This window comes from Nycticebus coucang, chromosome 18 (assembly GCF_027406575.1).
Source record: "Nycticebus coucang isolate mNycCou1 chromosome 18, mNycCou1.pri, whole genome shotgun sequence".
NCBI lineage: Eukaryota > Metazoa > Chordata > Mammalia > Primates > Lorisidae > Nycticebus > Nycticebus coucang.
The window spans coordinates 32,567,854-32,583,171 of NC_069797.1; the positions used below are offsets into that span (position 1 = coordinate 32,567,854).

General features: G+C 45.1%; 3 protein-coding genes across 7 annotated transcripts in view; all 3 read left to right on the plus strand.

Moving 5' to 3' along the window:
• The window catches only part of BLTP2 (bridge-like lipid transfer protein family member 2), a 37,737-nt gene extending 28,089 nt beyond the window's left edge, over positions 1-9,648 (plus strand). For all 5 annotated transcript variants that reach the window (XM_053570451.1, XM_053570452.1, XM_053570453.1 and 2 more), the window contains 13 exons: positions 925-1,024; positions 1,250-1,432; positions 1,778-1,899; positions 2,719-2,874; positions 2,956-3,077; positions 4,981-5,161; positions 6,584-6,674; positions 6,910-7,016; positions 7,138-7,273; positions 7,382-7,512; positions 7,888-7,989; positions 8,283-8,417; positions 8,841-9,648. In XM_053570451.1, the coding sequence (XP_053426426.1) occupies positions 925-1,024; positions 1,250-1,432; positions 1,778-1,899; positions 2,719-2,874; positions 2,956-3,077; positions 4,981-5,161; positions 6,584-6,674; positions 6,910-7,016; positions 7,138-7,273; positions 7,382-7,512; positions 7,888-7,989; positions 8,283-8,417; positions 8,841-9,023 (1,749 nt within the window). In that variant the 3' untranslated portion in view covers positions 9,024-9,648. The remainder of the gene's footprint in view (positions 1-924; positions 1,025-1,249; positions 1,433-1,777; positions 1,900-2,718; positions 2,875-2,955; positions 3,078-4,980; positions 5,162-6,583; positions 6,675-6,909; positions 7,017-7,137; positions 7,274-7,381; positions 7,513-7,887; positions 7,990-8,282; positions 8,418-8,840) is intronic.
• Positions 9,649-9,797: 149 nt separating this feature from the next.
• On the plus strand, positions 9,798-15,103 carry RSKR (ribosomal protein S6 kinase related). Its single transcript, XM_053570458.1, has 12 exons — positions 9,798-10,022; positions 10,487-10,723; positions 10,819-10,902; positions 11,027-11,095; positions 11,489-11,558; positions 11,798-11,902; positions 12,070-12,110; positions 12,345-12,372; positions 12,472-12,561; positions 12,647-12,735; positions 12,865-12,975; positions 13,430-15,103. The coding sequence occupies exons 1-12, from the start codon at positions 9,948-9,950 to the stop codon at positions 13,649-13,651; spliced, it is 1,221 nt and encodes a 406-aa protein (XP_053426433.1). The 5' UTR covers positions 9,798-9,947; the 3' UTR covers positions 13,652-15,103.
• Positions 9,964-15,318, plus strand: part of SPAG5 (sperm associated antigen 5) — a 44,223-nt gene continuing 38,868 nt past the window's right edge. The window contains exon 1 of the mRNA XM_053570457.1: positions 9,964-10,022. The gene's annotated coding sequence lies outside the window, so the exon portion shown is untranslated. The remainder of the gene's footprint in view (positions 10,023-15,318) is intronic.

Sequence of the window (15,318 nt, forward strand, 5' to 3'; positions counted from 1 at the left end):
TCCTGAAGCCTTGATCTTAACTGCTGTGGTCTTCCCATATCACTTATTCACTCTGACTTCTTGTTGGCAGAGAGGATCAAGAATTTAGTCCCGGGCGGCGCCTGTGGCTCAAGGAGTAGGGTGCCGGTCCCATATGCCGGAGGTGGCGGGTTCAAACCCAGCCCCGGCCAAAAAAAAAAAAAAAAAAGAATTTAGTCCCCTGTGTGGCACCTGTGGCTCAGTGGGTAGGGTGCCGGCCTCATATACCGAGGGTGGTGAGTTCAAACCCGGCCCCGGCCAAACTGCAACAAAAAAATAGCCAGGTATTGTGGCGGGTGCCTGTAGTCCCAGCTACTCGGGAGGCTTAAGCCTAGGAGTTGGAGGTTGCTGTGAGCTGTGTGACGCCACAGCCCTCTACCAAGGGCGACAAAATGAGACTCTGTCTTTATACACAAACATACATACACACAAAAAAGAATTTAGTCTCCTCTCATGGCAACAGTGTCAGTGGTTATCTATCTGAAAGTAGAAAATGGCAAGAACACAATAGAACAATACCAAAATGAGTGGGAAAGTTTTGTTGATTTTTTTTTTTTAATGAAATATTTTTCCCATGACATGATTTGGTTTTAACCTAGCTCATTGTTTTTCTGGCTCAAGACCCACAGGCCTGGCCAAGTGTGCATATAACTCAATTGGGTTAGAGAATTTGGGTGGTTTGGAACAAAAGAGATAGCCAAATGTCCCTTACCATTGGAGATTCATGAATGTAAAATGGAGATTTACAGGCAATAGAGGTCTAGCTAGATAGTAAGGTCTAGAGGCAGGCAGTAGAGGTCTAGCTAGATAGTAAGTGTAACTATTTGAAACACAGATGTGACCCAGTTGGCCAGGGCAAGCCACTGTTTGCCTGAGAGCTAACAGTGAATGCATTTCTTTCTTCAGGTGAAGAATATCGAGGAGCACCGGCAGCGTAGCCTGGACTCTGTGCAGGAGCTGATGGAGAGTGGACAGGCAGTGGGTGGCATGGTTACCACAACCACAGGTCAGCTCTTCCCTTCCTCCTCATCAAATGGTTAGGAGCAGATGTGCAACCCAAATGGGTCCATTTCCTTACCTATTCTTAACATTAGTGTATGCTAGAGTAGGACCATTTTGTGCTAGGACATTGAAAGCAATGTTTCTGGAGTTCCCTAGACATCACACATAGCTAGGAGGCTCTCATTATTTTTATTGAAAATATCTTTCTTTTCTTTCCCATCTCTCTCAGACTGGAATCAGCCAGCTGAGGCACAGCAAGCCCAGCAAGTCCAACGGATCATTTCACGTTGCAGCTGCCGAATGTACTATATTAGTTACAGCCATGACATTGATCCAGAACTAGCAACTCAGATTAAGCCACCTGAGGTTCATGAGAACCAGGAAAAGGAAGATCTCCTAAAGAAGCAGGAAGGTATTCAGGGCATGAAAGGCGTTCTGGAAGAACTAGGGAACTTGTGAAAGTAGTTATTTTCTTATTGGTTTTGAGACATAGTTATTAGAAATCCCACTGTGCTTAACATTTCACTTTGCTCTACTATGAGAGAAGTTCTGCTATGAGAGAACAACTTATACTCTTGGAGGGAAGTGGGATGAATAGGCTTTGTTTGTGATTTTGAAATGTTTTCTACCCATGGAGTATCTCTCAGCCCATTCTGTGGGGTTGACTAACAGAAATAGACCTAATGTGGGTTAGGAGATGGAGTAGCTATTTAGGAAGAAACTTGAGCATCTTACTTAGTTGCTAACAATTACCTAGGGGCTGTGGATACCTTCACCCTTATCCACCATGAGCTGGAAATCTCTACCAACCCAGCTCAGTATGCCATGATTCTGGACATCGTCAACAACCTGCTGCTCCACGTAGAACCCAAGCGGAAGGTGAGCACAGGCCCTCAGAATTCTGGTTAGCCTCATAGAAACACTCCGGCCTTGTGTTTTATTTGAGCTCCAGCAAGAAAACCCAAGCTTCACAGTGAAAAAGAATCTTGTTTTTGGGCGGCGCCTATGGCTCAATGAGTAGGGCGCCGGCCCCATATGCTGAGGGTAGTGGGTTCAAACCCAGCCCTGGCCAAACTGCAACAAAAAAATAGCTAGGTGTTGTGGCAGGCGCCTGTAGTCCCAGCTGCTCGGGAGGCTGAGACTACAGGCGCCTGTAGTCCCAGCTGCTCGGGAGGCTGAGACTACAGGCGCCTGTAGTCCCAGCTGCTCGGGAGGCTGAGACAAGAGAACTGCCTAAGCCCAAGAGCTGGAGGTTGCTGTGAGCGTGTGATGCCATGACACTCTACTGAGGGCGGTAAAGTGAGACTCTGTCTCTACCAAAAAAAAAAAAAGAGTTGTTGTTGGTATATCCTGTATTATTCAGCAGTATCAGCTTAAATTTTACTTACCTAAGGAAGGTTTGAGTGTCCCCGGGACTATAGAGCTTGTTTCCTTTTTCTGATTATTTCTCTGCTCAGTCACCTAAATATCTCTAAAGGTAGTAACTACTCAGTTTCTGCCTCATCCCCTTTGTGCCTGGCTTATTGTGAAATCCACATTGCCAAATCTTTTGTGTTGACCCACCCCTCTTGCTGTTAAAAGTAACAGATAAAAGTTAGATATGCAGAAAAGTTCCCCATTTCTTATTTGCCTGTTTCACTTTACTACAAGACTTGTCTATTTAAAAAATCTTACTGATTTCCCTTTCTATTCCTTTAGGAACATAGTGAGAAGAAGCAACGGGTCAGGTTTCAGCTTGAAATCTCTAGCAATCCTGAGGAGCAGCGCAGTAGTATATTACACTTACAGGAGGCCGTGCGGCAGCATGTAGCTCAGATACGACAGCTGGAGAAGCAGATGTATTCTATCATGAAGGTAGTTACTGCAGGTAGTCTGAGGACCAGGTCTCCTAGGACAAGGGAGATTTCCTCATTTTATCTTATCCTGGTTCTCTAGTCTTTGCAGGATGATAGCAAGAATGAAAACCTGCTTGACCTGAACCAAAAGCTTCAGTTGCAGCTAAACCAGGAGAAGGCCAACCTGCAGCTGGAAAGTGAAGAGCTTAATATCCTCATCAGGTGCCCCAGCATCCTTTCCCTGTCCTTCTCTAGTACCCCAGCTGGAGGTGGTTTCTCTTCCTTGCCCATTTTCTGACTTTCTTTAGGTCTTATATGTATTATCAAAGGCTGATGTAGGAGTAAATTCAGGCATCTCTTCCCGAATGAGTGTTACTGGACTTGGCCAGAGAGGTTGAGAATGTGAGAGTCCTTCCTTTGGTTCCTCAGAAGAGCACCACCTAGGAAAGGCTCCGCTGTAAGAAAAATGGATAGTTGGAAAAGATCGCTTTTGTGGCCTTGACCTTGATGCACCCGAACTGAAAATACCTTGATCAGTACACAATTGTGGATATAATTATAGGGGTTATTAGTGGGAAAAGATTATCAAGAAGCTATAGAAAGCCAGGCATGGTGGCTACCTATAGTTTCAGGTACTCAAGTTTAAGGTAGGAGGACTGCTTGAGGCCAGGAGTTTAAGGCTATAGTGGGCTGTGCTCAGGTCTGTGAATAGTCATTGTCCTCCAGCCTCAACAACATAGCGAGACTCCTTTTATTTTTTTTTTTTTAGAGAAAAGTCTAGGCATAGTAGCTTATGTTTATAATCCCAGCACTTTGAGATGCTAAGGTGGGAGGATCGCTTGAGACCAGAAGTTTGAGACCAGCTTGGGGACCATAGCAAAACCCCATCTCTAAAAAAAAAAAGGTAGCCTGGCATGGTGGCGTGTGCTTGTTGTTCTGGCTACTTGGGAGGCTGAGGCAGTAGGATCACTGAGCCCAGGAGTTTGAGGTTGCAGTGAGCTGTGATTGTACCATGTACTCTAACCTGGGTTATAGAGCAAGACCCTGTCTCTGGGAAAAAAAAAACAAAAACAAAAAACAGAAGGGTTGGGCATGGTGGCTCATGCCTGTTAATCCTAACACTCTTGAGTTGCCTGAGCTCACAGGTTCCAGACCAGTCTGAGCTGGAGTGAGGCCTCGTCTCTAAAAAAATAGCTGGATGTTTTGGCAGGCATCTATAGTCCCAGCTACTTGGGAGGCTGAGGCAAGAGAATGGCTTGAGCCCAGGAATCTGAGGTTGCTGTGAGCTATGATGCCATGGCATTCTACTAAGGGTGATAAAGTGAGACTCTGTCTCCAAAAAAAAAAAAGGCCAGGCGTGGTGGTTCACACCTGCAATCCTAAAACTCTGAGAGGCTGAGGCAGATGGAATGCTTAAGTTCCAGAGTTCGAGACCAGCCTGAGGAAGATTAAGACCCTGTTTCTTAAAAAACTGGCTAGGCCTTGTGGCAGGTGTCTGTTGTCCCAGCTGTTTGGAAGGCTGAAACAGGAGGATTTTGCTTGAGCTTAAGAGTTCAAGGTTGCTGTGGCCTGTGATGCCATGGCACTGTACTGAGGGTGACAAAAACATTCTGTCTCCAAAAGAAAAAAAAGCAATAGAGCTAAAGATGGGATTTGTGTTCCTATGACCTAGGGCGTTGGGAGCAGTAAATCCAGTGAAACAGTTCAGGGACTAGCTAACCTATAATAGTTTAATCTCTGGATTTACCTCCTGTACCAATCTAGAGCAGTGGTCCCCAACCTTTTCAGCACCAGGACCAGTTTCATGGAAGACAATTTTTTCATGGATGGGGGTATGCATAGCTCAGGCAGTAATACAAGCAACGGGGAGCAGCTGGCAGCTACAAATCTGCTGCTCACCTCCTGCTGTGGAGCCCAGTTCCTACATTTTGTGGCGGGGGAAGCACAAGGGATGGGGGGGGATGTGAGGCAGTGCTGTGTGGCTGGGCTCCTAACAGGCCATGGACTGATGCCATTCTGTAGACCAGGGGTTGGGGGGCTGCATCTAGAGCATTCCACCCTACCCCCAACCCCAACCCATATGCTGTTTTCTTTATTGGCTTTGGTGCCTCTTTTCCACTTACAGGTGTTTCAAGGATTTCCAACTGCAGCGGGCCAACAAGATGGAGCTGCGAAAGCAGCAAGAAGATGTGAGTGTGGTCCGGTGTACTGAGTTTTACTTTGCTCAGGCACGCTGGCGCCTGACAGAGGAAGATGGACAGCTGGGAATTGCTGAACTAGAGCTGCAGAGGTTCCTCTACAGCAAGGTATATGGGGTATACTATCAAATAAAAAGCATTGACCTATTTAAAGGAATTGAACTCTCAAAAGAGGTAAACAAAAAGGGGCTAATTACTATGTGATTTTCTTTTTTCTTTTTCCTTTTATTTTTTTTGAGACAGAGTCTCACTATGTCACCCCTGGTAGAGTGCTGTGATGTCACAACTCACAGCAAACTCAAAGTCTTGGGCTTCAGTGATTCTCCTGCCTCAGCCTCCCAAGTAGCTGGGACTATAGGCACCCGCTACAATGCCCAGCCATTTTTTGGTTGTAGTTGTCATTGTTGTTTGGCAGGCCCGGACTGGGTTTGCACCCACCAGCTCCAGTGTATTTGGCTGGCACCCTACCCTCTGAGCTACAGGCACCGAGCCTCTTTTTAGTTTTTTGAGACTGAGTCTCAAGCTCTTGCCCTGGATAGAGTGCCATGGCATCATAGTTCACAGCAACCTCCAATTCGGGCCGAAACAATCCTCTTGTGTCAGTTTTTCTATTTTTAGTAGAGATGGGGTCTTGAACCTGTAAGCTCAAGCTATCCACCTGCCTCAGCTTCCCAAAATGCTAGGATTACAGGCATGAGCCACCGTGCCTGGCTACTATGCGATTATTAATGATGATCATGATTAAGAACATAAGCAGAGCTTCCTTAGACACACCTGTTTGTAATATTAAATGATACAGATACAGATGATTTTGATCAAATGCTTCTCTCATTGAGTAGGATTATCTACCCCTAGAAGTATAGAGGGGAAGAGGGGCCTAGAGGAAAGTAATTTTCCAAGTCCAAGTTAGAATAGAGGCCTTCTAATACTGGCATTCGGTTAACTGCAATTACCTATTGACATGGGAGAGAGAACATTTATTGATTACTTTTCTTTTTTTTTTTTTTTGAGACAGAGTTTTATTTATCGCCCTCAGTAGAGTGCCATAGTGTCAAACAGCAACCTCAGACTCTTAGGCTCACGTGATTCTCTTGCCTTAGTCTCTCAAGTAGCTGGGACTACAGGCATCTGCCTGGCTATTTTTAGAGACAAGGTCTCACTCTGGCTCACTGGTCTCAAACCTGTGAGCTCAGGCATTTTACCCACCTTGGTCTCCCATAGTGCTAGGATTATAGGTGTAAGCCACCATGCCCAGCCTTTATTTATTACTTCCTTTTGTGAAGGATGTTTGGAAATGAATGAGAACATTTTTTAATGTCACAATGACTAGGAGGTACTGCAGCATTTAGTGCCCTAGCCAAAGGTACCCATGAGAAACACTGGATTAAAGAGTGTTTTGATTGTATGAGACTGAAGGAGATTCCAAAGGTTGAGATTTAGGTTTATGGAGAACCTGAAAACAAACCATATACATAGCAATTCTTTAGCAAGTTACTGAGAAATTTATAGGTGTAAAATTTGTCTTTATAGGTGAATAAGTCTGATGATACAGCAGAACATCTTTTGGAGTTGGGCTGGTTCACTATGAACAACCTCCTCCCCAATGCTATCTACAAGGCAAGTGTTAGTCCCTTGTTCTTAACCCATTCACATGTTTCTTAGCACAGGACATTTATAATGGCCCTTCTGCATAAACCTCCTCTGGGAAATAATGTGGTGATATGAGATGGTGAATACTTGCCCAGCTTAGCAAGACCATTGTTTCTCTTCTCATTCTGCAGGGGATTTGTGGGTTGACTTATAGTAGGAAGAACATTGGGTTGGGGCCTATTATTTACTCTTTATCCTACAGGTAGTGCTACGGCCCCAGAGCTCCTGCCAGTCTGGGCGACAGCTGGCCCTCCGCCTCTTCAGCAAAGTCCGCCCCCCCGTTGGGGGTATCTCTGTGAAGGAACATTTTGAGGTTAGTAAATAGTCCCTTGGTGACCCAGAAACAAAGGACAATCAAAGGCTAGATGTGTATTGTGCTATATTAGGGGTAGGTAAACTGAAGGCTTAATTGCTTCAACTTTTTTCTACTTTAGGTAAATGTGGTACCTCTCACTATCCAGCTGACACATCAGTTCTTTCATAGAATGATGGGTTTTTTCTTTCCTGGACGAAGTGTGGATGATGATGAAGTTGGTGATGAAGAGGATAAATCCAAACTAGTGACTACTGGTGAGAACTTTTAAGGTGGAGCACCAGAAGAATAGGGTGGGAGCCCCACAGACAGTTGAAGCTTTGGAATGAAGATGGATGACACCTAGTATGCTTGCTTTTTCATAGGAATACCAGTGGTGAAGCCTCGGCAGCTAATTGCAACAGATGACGCTGTACCACTGGGCTCTGGGAAGGGTGTAGCACAGGGCCTGACTCGGAGTTCTGGGGTCAGAAGGTCATTTCGAAAATCACCTGAGGTACCAAACGTGCCCCTGATGTTAGAAAAATGGCAGAGTCCTGGCTTGGCACCTGTAGCTCAAGTGGCTAAGGTGCCAGCCCCATATATCTGAGCTGGTGGGTTCAAATCCAGCCCGGCCCCGCCAAACAGCAATGATGGCTGCAACCAAAAAATGGCTGGGTGTTGTGGCTGGTGCCTGTAGTCCCAGCTACTTGGGAGGCAGAGGCAAGAGAATCACTTGAGCCCAGAAGCTGGAGGTTGCTGTGAGCTGTGATGCCATGGCACTCTACCCAGGGTGACTGACGGCTTGAGGCTCTGTCTCCAAAAAAAAAAAAAATGGCAGAGTTTCTTCTGATGGTGTCAGGGGCCCATATTTCTTTGCTTCCTTTCCTAGCATCCTGTGGATGATATTGACAAGATGAAAGAGCGGGCTGCCATGAACAACTCCTTCATCTACATAAAGATTCCACAAGTTCCACTGTGTGTCAGCTACAAGGTCTGCACCTCTTCAGCACTTTCTAGAACCAGGTGGGAAGGGAACCAGATAAGATCAGGGATTATAGACAGGGAGACAGCCTGGTTTCTTGCAAAGCTGAGCTGTGGGTGATAAATCTGCTGTTCCCTCTGCTCCCCTCAGGAGTCAGCACCACATCCATACTGAGGTAAGGGGAAATCAGTATCTGTAGGTTGCTCTTGCAGGACTTGCATTCAGGTGACTATCTTGGACTCAAAATGGTGACTGATGTATTTTCCCCTCTTTTTTCCTCTCCCTTCCCCCTCCTCTTACAGGGTGAGAAGAACAGTGTGGACTGGGGTGACCTTAACCTGGTATTGCCCTGTCTAGAATACCACAACAACACATGGACATGGCTAGACTTTGCCATGGCTGTCAAAAGGGACAGCCGCAAAGCCCTGGTTGCCCAGGTATCCCGCCAGGGCTCATGGCTGTTTGGTTAGCAGGGGCTAGCAAGCAGATCCTGTGTTCAAGAGCCTTTCAATTAGGACATGTAAACAAATAACCTTGGGAAAGAGCAGGTGAATGAAGTGAGCAACTTCTATCCCTGCCTTCTCCATGACTTCACCCATATGATTTAAGTTGAATGTTTACTAAATATTTCATGTTAACCACCATTAATTTTAGGGAATTGAGGGCTGATAACCTTGAGTTTAGAATGAGTTCTAATTAGATTGTAAGCTTCTTGAGAGCAGAGGCCATTTTATAATTTAACTTGCCCATTGTGCTTTGCATGAAAGTTTAATAAATCTGTGTTAACTTGGTTCATTTTGATTTATTCTGCCTGTCCCACTAATATTTACCTTTCCTTTTACTCTTCTCCAAACTGCCAGGTAATCAAAGAGAAGCTAAGGCTGAAACCCGCAAAAGGGTCTGAGGTTCGGGGAAAGCTAGAAACTAAATCAGACCTGAACATGCAACAGCAGGAAGAGGAGGAGAAAGCCCGGCTCCTCATTGGTTTAAGTGTGGGCGACAAGAACCCTGGCAAGAAATCCATCTTTGGCAGGCGCAAGTGATCTGGTGATCCCAGCAGCTGCATTACAGGATCTGACTCTGGCTCGGGCTCTAAGGACTTACGGGGTGGGAGGGGATTCCCTTCATCTACCAGGATTTGTGGGACTCAGAATCCCACAGGCATTGCTCTTTAGCAGCTAGCCTGTTCCCTGCAGGTATGGTGGACAGTAATGCTGACTTCCATCTCACGCTGATCAGGCTCAGGGCCAGAAAGGCAAAAGAGAGCAAGACCCAGGGAATGGGCCCGGGGCAGGACCCTGTTCCCATGGGGTCAACTGAAAGGGTTGGGGGGGATAGTTCTAATCAAGTGTGATAAATTTTTATAGACGTATAAAATATATATATATACACATATATATATTTCTAAGTGTAACTGCTCTCCCTCTGTGCCAGGAAACTGAGGGGAAGGGGCTTGATCCTTTGTCCCTCTCTCCACTGCCTTGTATGAAAGAGGTATTAAGTGTTCTGGGAGGAATCAACCCCTCCCCAGTCTGTATGCTAAGCTCACGTGGGAGGATGGCAATAGGAGCTGGGGCTGGCCATGGGTCCCCTACTCTTCCCCCTCGGGTATGCCCTGAAGAATGGCAAAAATAATGATTCAAAGAGGAAAAAAAATTTTTAATTTGATGAAATTTGATGTTTCTTCTTTTTGGTGTGTTGAGTGCATGTGTTCAACTGGTTTGTCCTTCCTTCTGCATCCCAAGACACAGGTGCAGGTGCTACTCTAATGAGGGTGACCTTTTCTCTCCTCTGTCCTAAAGCTGTATCACAGAAACTTCTCAGCACTGGTGAAATTGGCTACATGCTGATCGGTTTCTGCATACTGGAAGAGGTGGGGCTCATGTAATACAGCATCAGGGAGAGGAACTGATTATGTAACTGGGATAGCAGATGTATCAGAAGGAGAGAGGAGGCAGAGGCTAGGGATGGGAGCATTGAGCTGTCGGCAGGGGCAGGACACTCAACAGGGGCAGCATACCCGGGTAGCTGCTCCTCACAAGGTAGGCAGTGGGGCTCTGGCAGTGTATTGAGATGAGTGAGACATGGGCTTGAGGCCTAGGAAGTGCCTGGTTAGGAGCATGGCATTGATGCTCAGTGTGGGGGTGGGGTAGGAAGGCTGTCTGGGGAAGGCATCACAATCTAATACTGGCTTTGTATTCCTAGTGCGTCATGGGGAAGATGTCCAGTGATTACTTTTCTAGAGGATTTGGATCGTGTCCAGGAAATCCAGGCCTTAGCACAAAGCAAGGGTTGTGGAAACTTTGGTATTTAAAAGTGTACCTCTAGAGCAGCAGTTCTCAACCTGTGGGTCACAACCCCTTTTTAACAATGAAGATACATTGCAGCATTAGGAAGGTTGAGAACCACTGCTCTAGAGGTTGAGGTTTGAGGGGAGGGAATGAATGCCTGAGCAGAACTTTCAGTGCCTCAGAAGCAGGTTTAGAGTGGCTGCCTTGGTTCTCAGCAGGGTGGCAATATCCGGGGCCCCTGGAAGAGCCTCTGGTCAGGTGTGGGGACCATGAGATCAGGTCTGGAAGAGCTATGGGAACTACAGGGGCATCAGTACCTGCACCGGGAGTCCCTACAGCCAGCCCCAGTGCTGGTAGAGAAGCCTCTATCTGAGTGGCCAGTGCCTCAGTTCATCAATCTGTTTCTGCCGGAGTTTCCAGTTAGGCCCATTAGGGGGCAGCAGCAGCTGAAGGTAGGTCAATAGAATTCCTAAGAAGAGTCTCAGTCTATGGGAGAAATCTAGAAAAAACCAGTTTCAATTGCCTTGTTCTCCATTTCTCTGTACAGATTTTAGGCCTAGTGGCTAAAGGCTCCTTTGGAACTGTCCTGAAGGTGTTAGATTGTGCTCAGAAAGCTGTATTTGCAGTGAAGGTAGGGACCTAATTACTCAGCCACATTATTCTCTAGTCCTTGCTTCTGATTGTTCCAGAGAGGACAGGAATAAGCAGCTCAATAGCACTAATCTCTCTGAGTCATGATTCCTCTCCTTTTATAGGTAGTGCCCAAGGTAAAGGTCCTACAGAGGGACACTGTGAAACAGTGCAAAGAGGAGGTTAGCATCCAGGTATGCACAGAGTCCTGGAAAGGACTGTGGGAAGAGCTAAACCACAGGTAGGGAAAACACCTTTCTTGTCCAACTTTCCTTCTTGTCCTGGTTCTGCCTCCCACCTGCTTCAACTTGGTTTAATACCAAGGTAGATCCTGGGAAAAATAGCTATCAGCTATCAACAGTTTTCCCAGGTTCTGCCTAGGAAATCTCTTAAGCATGGCCCAGTGAGTTCTTTGGTATTATGCTGGTTCAAGGATTACCAGGCATTCTGTCCCAATTATTGAGTTCCTCTGAACTGAGGTGAGACAGCAACTCCCTTTCTGCAAACTAATTAAAACCTGATATATTGGCCGCCTTTATCCTCAGTGACCCTGTTCCTCCCTAACTTCCTGTTTTCTTTGTCCCTAGCGACAGATCAACCATCCTTTTGTACACAGCTTGGGGGACAGCTGGCAGGGAAAACGGCACCTCTTTATTAGTGAGTGACAGGCCTCTCTCCTCAACCCCAAGAGTCCTTGTGTCATAATCCCCACCTGAGATTCATTACCTGTTTCTTGACTTATTCTCCCTTTGCTCTGTACCCTTTCTTATGGCACCTCTCTATCCCCAAGGGAGAGGGAACAGCAGGTGGCAACAGTTTGGGCAGGAAACCCTACAATGCCTTGAGGCCAGGCATTGTAGTCCCCAAATATTTCCTAAACTTCTGTTGCTTTGCAGTGTGTAGCTATTGCAGCACAGATCTTTACTCCTTGTGGTCAGCTGTTGGCTGCTTTCCTGAGGCTTCCATCCGTCTCTTTGCTGCTGAACTTGTCCTAGTGCTATGTAAGTGAAACAGTGATAAAGGAAATGAGAAGGGAAAAATTAAGGTGGGAGGGAGGAAAGAATTCATATTAACTCTGGAGATAAAATAGGGATGGGGTGGGGACTATCAGGAAAACTGGAAAAGGCAGGGGAATCTCAGCATACTCCATGCTACCTGTCATCCACAGGTTATCTCCATGACTTGGGCATCATCCATAGAGATGTGAAGGTAAAGTGCTTTTTTCCTTTGAGAAGAGCCTTGGTAAGAAGTTCCAACAGGTCCAAGAAGGCAGGAGGGAAGCTAAGAACAACTGGCCTTTGGCTCCCATGGGTGCCAAGGTTTTGAGCAAGGGCTCTGCAACTATAATTTGAATGCTTAGTGGGGCATGTTCTTCAGCTGGGGGATATATATGATGAATGAGTTGAAAGAGGAAGAACAATAACTTCACTTGTGATTTTTCAGATGGAGAATATCCTTCTGGATGAACGAGGTAAGTTTTTTGTCCTTTCCCTATCCCCAGGATGAGAGATGGGTCATGGCTGATGAAGGGGGGAACCGAGTGGTGGTGATGCCTTATCTTCTTTAATAGGCCATCTGAAACTGACAGACTTTGGTCTGTCCCGCCACCTCCCCCAGGGATCCCGAGCCTATACTATCTGTGGTACTCTTCAATACATGGGTGAGAGAAGCTAAAGCTGGTGGGTAAGTATTGGGCAATAGGATAGCCAAAGGATGTCAATGATGAGTATCTTTCAAATCTGTAGCCCCAGAGATCCTGAGTGGAGGACCTTACAACCATGCTGCTGATTGGTGGTCCCTAGGTGTCTTACTTTTCTCTCTGGCAACTGGAAAGGTGAGAGAATGGTAGTAGTGTTGGGCAGAGAAAAGAGTTTGCGCTGTTGTGGGAAGAAGGAAACATTAGGAAATACTGCCTTATTCCTACTAAGCAATGACACCCATACCCCCAACATTTTTAACTCAGTTTCCAGTGGCTGAAGAGAGAGATCATGTGGCCATGTTGGGAAGTGTGACCCACTGTAGCTCTGAGATCCCATCTTCTCTTAACCAGGAGCTCTCATTACTGCTCCATGAGGTAAGTGTGAACACTACTTTCCTTCTTGACTGCCAAAGCATTCATGCTCTCATTCCCTTCTCATTAAACTGGTATTTCCCCCATTCCTCTGATTAATTTGGGGGAGAGGGGCTCCAATTTAACTAACTACTTGAACTCTCTAACCAATACTTCAGATTTCATTCCTGAGTTCCTGGTCCCCCAAATCTCCTCCCTATCCAGAACAGAGGGTCCCTTCTGAGACAGTAGACCAGTGCCCCATCCTTAACCATCTGAAAACTCACAAATACATCCTCTTTATTCCCACCTTTGCCCCAAATTATCCTCAGTTTCTCCCTAGTTTACAAGACTTCTACTCTTTAGGGTTCTTCCTCTTCCCTTCCATAGCTCCATGAACTTCTTCTCCTTTTCCATCTTCTCTAGTCAGTCCCTTCCCTGTCCTAGTCTCTCATCTTCATGCTTTATTTCTCTTCAGCTCTTATGCCAGAACCCTCTCCACCGGCTACGTTACCTGCATCACTTCCAGGTCCACCCTTTCTTTCGGGGTGTGACCTTTGACCCAGAGCTCCTACAGAAGCAGCCTGTGAACTTTGTCATGGAGACAAAAGCTACCCAGACCAGTCCACTGGAGTCTGTGCCCTTCAATGACTTTGACTGTGACTTGGAGTCCTTCCTGGTCTACCCCATCCTTGCTTGAGCCTTTCTGCTGTACTGCCCCATTATACAACCCTCCTTTCAAGTCAACATCTTTTTCTTTGCTTCACTTCTCTAGCATGCTTACATCAAGCTGTCAGCTAGAGGTTCTTCCACTTTTCCCTCCCCTTCTCTGCCATTTTTCCCTTCTTAACCAATAAGGACATGAGCTCTCAAGGTGCTATTGATGTGTTTAGTAGGCTTGTCAGAAGCAATATGAACATTTTTCAAAGACCTCAAAAACGGCATTTCATCCTTTAAACATGCAGCTAAAAAATATGATCTGGGGGCTACAATAAATCTTATTTTAAATCTTATTTTTTTAAAATTGAAAAGTGAATCTAATAGTCTGACGGGAAGAAAATTGAAACTGAAACATTGGAAGATTGTCTCCTCTAGAGGTAATTAGAACAGCCATTCAAATCTTTTCCAAAACAAAACCTCTTCAAAAAAACATGTGAATTAAACTGATCATTTCCTCTAGATAGCTCAGGATTCATTTTCTGATGGTCAAACCAAGGGATTAAAATTTAAATTTAGAGACACCTCTCAAGAACCTTTTCCTTTAGTAAGGAAAATCATCTGGATCTTGAATTTGTACACATTTCTGGCTTTTATGACTTCTCACTTTTTCTTTAATGTCTCTTTGGACTGAGATTTGAGGGGAAAATATGTTTTGATCTATACCATATTATTCTTTAGTTATATCTGATCACTCTTTGCATACCAAAGAGACTTTATATAGAGTATTCTGTGTACTTTATTGTTTCTGGATTAATCCACATTTTCCCTGTACACAGCTGGTATTATATTGGCCTCTGCAGAATTGCTTTTCAACAATCCATATGAAAATCATCATGAAAATTAATTGTTTTGGATGCTGTAAGGGGTGTTTATCATTACAGGTCATAATATTTTACTTAATGATATATGGGAGAAATTTTCTGTGGATCCAGTTGTGCTTTTCCTGAGTTGGTGTTGGTTTTTACCTTAAGGACATTAAATATTCAATTGACTATATTTTCCTCTTTATACTGATGCTAGAACATTTAGAGCCCAATTTGTGGCCTCCCTTCCAGTGTTTATTTTGTGTACTATTCATGTTCTTGGTTCCCTCTCCCTTTTTTCTTTTCTACCTTTATTTCCCTATTCTCATTTTTCTAACTTTTAATCTTTTTGTATTACTAAATTATCTGCATCTTTGTAAGCCTTTTTGGAATAAGGTTGAGATATAAATAAATAAAGTAATGTATCCTTCATTCTTTTATCTCATTTGATGGTGTGAATGTAGTTTGAGTTATTTTTTTAACAAATGACATTTTCTTGCCTTTTTTTGAGACAGTCTCAGGCTGTTGCCCTGGGTAGAGTGCCGTGGCATCATAGCTCACAGCAACCTCTAACTCTTGGGCTCAAGCTATCCTCTTGCCTCAGTTTTTCTATTTTTAGTAGAGACTGGGTCTTGCTTTTGCTCAGGCTGGTCTCGAACTCATAAGCTCAGGTGATCCACCTGCCTTGGCCTCCCAGAGTGCTGGGATTACAGGCGTGAGCCACCGCACCCGGCCTTATTCATTGTTTTTCATCTCCAGCCTAAGTTACTTTATTATATATTGATCTGTTCATTTTGATTTAACAAACTGGTAATCTCAGTTTCTTGGCTACTTTATAGAGTCT